Genomic DNA, 6,297 nt, shown 5'->3' with positions numbered 1-6,297 from the left:
AGAGATATTTAAATAAGATTTAAATATCTTAATCAAATATGTGTCAGAATTAATTGGGATTGACATTTGAATTAATATTAAATATTAATTAAATAGTTTAATTAATTATTTAATATTACTTTAATTTGTAATTAATAATTCAAATTGATTGTTGAATCAAAATGAGAAAAGTCAAAATGTTGACTTCATTTAATTGAAAAATACATGTTAGTGGAATTTTGAGGTGTCAAAATTTGGTTTAACCAAACTTGCATGCTAGCCAAATAAACCCCACAAATTTTAGTGGAATTTTGAGTGTCAAAATTTGGAACATTCTAGTTATTTACTATAATTGATGTTCTAAAAGTGCCTAACCCGCGCATGGCCCGTCACCCGCGAATGGCCCGTCACACGCATACGGCCCGAGACCCGCGAGCGATCCGATAACTCGCGCCTCTACCCGAGACCCCTGCACACGCGTCGCTCTCTAATTGAACGTGAATGTATGCCATGTATGCTGCTTAGTTTGATGTGATATGTTATGCATGTGACGATATGTGGTTTGTGAATGATTATGGTATGATTGTATGGAATATGTGAATGTAAACCCCTCACGGCTAAAGTGTTTGAAGGGCACCTAGTGAGTCTAGGACTACGAGTTATGTAATCTAAGGCAAGTGGGAGAAAATGCATGAGTATGTGATGATCTAGTTTATTGTATTTATGTCTTTCTCTCTGCTCAATGTTATAAAACCCCACTAGAGTTTTAGTCCAAGTGGGAGTTTGTTGGGTTTTATGTCCTAAAACTCATGGTTTGTAAACAAAAACATATTCTATTTTCAATAAAGTTATTATTGTTGTTGGGTTTTATGTCCTAAAACTCATGAACATGCAAACATGACTCTATAAATAGAGTGATCATACTACATGAAACTTCTTCTTGTTGGTGAAAAACCTTGAGAAAAACCTCTCACAAACACTCTCTTCATATATACAAAAGCCCTCCCAAGTTTAGTCACTCTCCAGATTCCACAATCCCGTTCTAAGACCGGAGGATAGTGGAGAAGACACTAGTGGTGGTTCGAAACCGGTTCGTGAGGAAAAAGGAATTTGAACTACAAAAGGTTAGTATTCAAACTCATTATGTTTTAATACTTATGAACATTCTAAAAGGAATTTGAACTACAAAAGGTTAGTATTCAAACTCATTATGTTTTAATACTTATGAACATTCTAGTTATTTACTATAATTGATGTTCTAAAAGTGCCTAACCCGCGCATGGCCCGTCACCCGCGAATGGCCCGTCACACGCATACGACCCGAGACCCGCGAGCGATTCGATAACTCGCGCCTCGACCCGAGNAAAAAGGAATTTGAACTACAAAAGGTTAGTATTCAAACTCATTATGTTTTAATACTTATGAACATTCTAGTTATTTACTATAATTGATGTTCTAAAAGTGCCTAACCCGCGCATGGCCCGTCACCCGCCAATGGCCCGTCACACGCATACGACCCGAGACCCGCGAGCGATTCGATAACTCGCGCCTCGACCCGAGAATGGCCCGTCACACGCATACGACCCGAGACCCGCGAGCGATTCGATAACTCGCGCCTCGACCCGAGACCCCTGCACACGCGTCGCTCTCTAATTGTGCAATGTGGCACGTCTGTAGCGCGGCTCCCCCGGCTCCAGCAGCTCAATCGGCTCGGCGGCAGCTTATTCGGCTCGGGAAACCTATTTCCAGCCCATTTGTTACCGTTTCGACCCTTTTGGACATAGTTTCGGCCCTGTTTAAGGTAAAATAGATCATTTTGAGGTCGTATTTCACAAATTCAAGTTGGGAATTAGTTATGTTTGTGAAATACTAACGAAAGTGACGAATGAACCAATAGGAACCAACCACCAACAGAAGCGTAGGACGTTCACGAGGAGCTAGGAGCTTACGTTATATTCTACGGAGTACTTCGGCTAAGGCCTACAAAGTAAATGGCTCTCCCATCGTAGATTACGCGTTATTTGTTGCATGTTGGCACGTGCCCGTGGATTTGTATGATAGTTTAATGTGCTTAAGTACGAACTCATGTGAACGTGAATGTATGCCATGTATGCTGCTTAGTTTGATGTGATATGTTATGCATGTGACGATATGTGGTTTGTGAATGATTATGGCATGATTGTATGGAATATGTGAATGTAAACAGCATGAATTGTCTGGAATCATAACCCCGATAGGAATATGTATGAAATGTGAATTGAAAATGAGAATGACATGAATTGTCTGGAATCATAACCCCGATAGGAATATGTATGAAATGTGAATTGAAAATGAGAATGACATGAAGCATGGAACGTGTCAAGGGGTTATGATCATTAATGATAAACGTAGAAGTAGGAGGGACCTCATGCATTATGTGTGTTCATGCATTTGGGGGGATACCCCTATCCCATAACGATCGTTGTCCTGCCATTGGATGTACGCGTCCTTACCCTCGTGATGGGATAGGGGTATCCCCCAAATGCATGAACACAACCATCAAATTTTTAGGTTGGGTTAGATTCTCGTGTTTATTTGTTAAAATTTAATTCATAAAGAAAACTATTTATTTATTTTCAAATATTTAATTAAGTTTTACAACTTAGTTTCAATATATATTTCTTAAAATAACGGTTAAAAATAATTAGGAGGGTTTAAGAATAAACAATAAAAAAATAATTACAAATTAAATATATATATTGAATTAAATTTTAAAACGGTTGAGTTCCCAATTTGTAGAGAGATCGGGTGAAAGAAACAAATATGAGATGAGTGTAAACAGTTTTTTTTTTCTTTTCTAAAAATTATTAAATGATTTCTTTAAAAAAATAAAAAATTAAATGATTAAGAAATGCCTAATCAATATGACAATGCATAGTTGAATGGAAGAACCAAGAAGGAATAAGGAATCAGGAAGCTTTGAACCTGATTGCATCAATTTACGCAACTAACGAAGCTTGTGATTCTATCAATTTGAACTTGCGAGTTGAGATAAAAAGTATAAAATGGAAGAAGGAAGCTTTGATTAGTAAACATGTTGTGCAATTCAGTAGAATTGGAGTCGCTTATTACATTCAGATAGCAACAACTGTGGTGAATTACAAACCCATTAAAGCATGGACTCAGCACATTGCTTCGTACAAGTGCATTTATCACCCGAGCAAAATCCGTCATCCCACTTCTCAAAAGAAATGCAAAGTTCAGCACATGTTGCTGCAATGCACGGTCCTATAAATGCATCGCTGTGCTTATAGCATGTCCGCCCCTCTGTCTGCACCACCATCCATCCTGCAATAGTAACACAAACTTATTCATACAAACAAAAACCTTCTTTTTAATACTATCTGTCAATCTAAATCAACATGGAGAAGGAGGAAGGATCAAGTACCAGAAGTAAGGGCTAGGAAGATGAACACCACAATTTTGAGATTTCTCAAGCTTTGTCCCGCCATTCTTTTCTTCTCTTATTCGTTGCTACAATGGAATGTTTGTTTCTTCTCTTATTCCTTGCTACAATGGAATGTTTGGATATCAGTTCCCCATTTTATATCTGTGAAACGCCTCATCTTTGTAACGTCTTCTTGATTTCCTTGCGATTTCAAGGAAAGAATAATCACGTTTTGTAACGTCTATACTGGCCGTTCTTGATTTAAAAGGAAGTTGTTTTATTTTATTCTTGTCTAGTCATGCGGTTAACATTGGTCGATGGACGTAAATTATACTATTCTTAAAAGTAACCTATTTCTTAAATACAAATTTAAAGCATGAGCATAACCTTCTTGATTTAAAAGGAGGTGTACTATTGTTATACCTCTTTTCATATGCCAAAAATTTAAGATGATAAACGCAACGATTAGCATGTAGCATAACCCGGTTTATAAAATCTTGAACTGGAAAGCTTAAGTTTTATACTGTTTGATTATGGTTTTTGTGATGGTTAAAGATTACCGTTTAATTGGTGGTGTGAAATTCAGTTGTTGATATATTCCGTGCATTGAAATGATAAAGATTGCCGATATCAAAAATAGTTTCGAGGATGTGGATTTAGAACCTCGCCTGTTTCCTTGTCGTATGAATTTATAATAAACTTCTTTCCACATTTTTATTTTTTAATATTTTAGTCTCAATTATACAAATATCTAAATATTTTAATTAGTTTTTTATTATGTCAATTATTTTTTAACTGTATTGGAAAAAATTTGATGACATGAAAAATCTAACATTTGTATGTTTGGATTGGATTATAAAATTATTCAAATTGGGTTGAGTTGAAATAAATCTTAAATTGAATTGATTTATGAATATTAGTCCAACTAAACCCATCAAAATTTAATTTAGTTTTAAAATATATATTTTTGCTTAAAATATAAAAATATACTTATTTTATTTTTGTTTAATTTCTCGAGGCTTCATGTGTTCCAAGAAGCATAGTCTGAATACCTATGCTCAAGGCTTCATGCATTCCAAGTAGCGTAGTCTAAGTCATGAGAATGTTGAACCGTGGGAGGTCTTAAGAGGTTCTTGATTCTTGGCTAAGGTAACTTACTCGCTTCTTGTTCCTTCGTGGCCCTAGACTACTCTTCATGGTAGACCATAAAGGTCACTAGCTCGGTGCATACTTAAATATGTCATCTTGCAAATTTTTTTGGTACCCATAACTTCTCTTCTAGGTGAGGGAAACTTGAGGCCAAACATGACATCCTGCAAAGGAAACATGGTGCAGGTCATCCCACCTAGAAGAGGAATTCTTGGGCCTTAGAAAGCACCGCTTGATGCGAGGTCATAGGTCACTTTGGGATTGGTTAGAGTATTACCTAGCATTCTTGTGTTTTTTAGTTTGGGGACCTTGGTCCCTCGTCCTTGAGTGGTACCTAGCATTCTTCTTACTTGGGTAGTTGTAAAGCTTGTGTGGTGTTGTTCTTGGTCCTCAATCTTGTAAGTTTCTAAGGTTCATAATTTCTTGGGGCATAAGTTGTAACTTTCATTTGTAATCATATGAACCCATCTTAGGGTAAGTTGTTCTAGAAGTTCATAGATTCTTAGGGAGTTCTTTCTACCCATATCCTAACCATATTCTTTTATCAATCTCTCATATCCATAGCACTTCGAGGCATAACCTAACCTTAATGTTTCGTGAATACATCTTACTTCTATCGTTACATTACATTTAGTGCATCCTTCTCGTATCATATATCAAACATATCATTGAACACATCACACCATAAATATTATCATACAATTCACATATTATAGCATAACATAAACATAATAGAAGCATATTGATTCACAGTTTTTGGTTGACAAGACCCTTGGAGGTTAACTCGCACTCCCCTCACCCGCCACCGCACACCCTGCACGCCCCCCGCGCGCGCTCCCTCAGTAGTCATCCCGCACACCCCCGCGCGCTCACTGACACAATCGCACTTTTAAAGGCAGCGGACTAGCGATTGTGCGGCACTCACTTTCCAACGACAAGTGAGCTAAGCCAATTTGTTCTTGCGTTGTCTACAGCCAAGCGACGTATGATCGAGCCTCTAGCCTCAGTATTGAAAGAAGGTTTTAGAAAACGAGGTTAGAGAGAGATTTTAGAAAGAGAGATTTTTGAAAGAGACGTTATATAAGCAAGCAAGAGAGAGATAGCAACGACTTAGCATATATAACCTTGGGTAGGGAGAAGTTAACAACTAGTCATATCCCCCTATAGTACATTCTGAGGCATTTCATGTCTGGCAGGCCTAGACATGATATTTTTGAGGCGTCATACGCCCTAGAACTACAAAAGTAAATACACTAGAATGAAAAGACGTGACAAGGGTTTGGCTTGCTATGGACATGCGGCCATGGGCAACACGCCCTAGACGAGCATGACTGTGACATCCTCCCCCACTTAATTGGTTGACGTCCCTATCAACCGACTACTTTCAAACCTTGCGATGTGGGTGGCGGCAGAGTTTAGATCTTCGGCGCTTTCCCAGCTCGTTTCCTCTATAGGGAGATTCTTCCATTTGACAAGGAATTCATGAATCGTCCGTACAGGTCTTCCTATCTTCCTAACCCTGTCGGCAGTCTTGTGATTTCATTTTGTTGGTCGTCGTCTGGGTCAGGGTGGTATGGCTTCAAGTTGCTCACATGAATTATTGGGTGGATTTTCATCCATGCGGGTAGTGCAACTCGGTAGGAGGTAGTCCCGATCTTTTTAAGGACTTCAACCGGGCCTTCATATTTTCTAACTAGTCTCTGGTTCTTTCAGCTGCGAAATCTGGTCTTTTCTGATTTTAG

At 38.1% G+C, this 6,297-nt stretch overlaps 1 protein-coding gene across 1 annotated transcript; it reads right to left on the bottom strand.

Annotated features, from left to right (window-relative positions):
* Positions 1 to 3,017: 3,017 nt before the first annotated feature.
* On the bottom strand, positions 3,018 to 3,607 carry LOC111467993 (defensin-like protein 5). The gene is made up of 2 exons (XM_023113092.1): positions 3,407 to 3,607; positions 3,018 to 3,306 (listed from the first exon to the last, which is right to left on the bottom strand). The coding sequence occupies exons 1-2, from the start codon at positions 3,468 to 3,470 to the stop codon at positions 3,128 to 3,130; spliced, it is 243 nt and encodes an 80-aa protein (XP_022968860.1). The 5' UTR covers positions 3,471 to 3,607; the 3' UTR covers positions 3,018 to 3,127.
* Between the last annotated feature and the right edge of the window lie 2,690 nt (positions 3,608 to 6,297).

This window comes from Cucurbita maxima, unplaced genomic scaffold (genome assembly GCF_002738345.1).
Source record: "Cucurbita maxima cultivar Rimu unplaced genomic scaffold, Cmax_1.0 Cma_Scf00035, whole genome shotgun sequence".
Taxonomy (NCBI): Eukaryota; Viridiplantae; Streptophyta; class Magnoliopsida; order Cucurbitales; family Cucurbitaceae; genus Cucurbita; species Cucurbita maxima.
This window is presented reverse-complemented; position numbering and strand designations above follow the sequence as displayed.

Excerpts from the sequence above, each read along its gene's own strand:
- LOC111467993 (XM_023113092.1), bottom strand. The coding sequence starts at position 3,470 with ATGGCGGGACAAAGCTTGAGAAATCTCAAAATTGTGGTGTTCATCTTC. Across the intron at positions 3,307-3,406 it reads CTTCCTAGCCCTTACTTCTG|GATGGATGGTGGTGCAGACA; the intron begins GTACTTGATCCT and ends TTACTATTGCAG.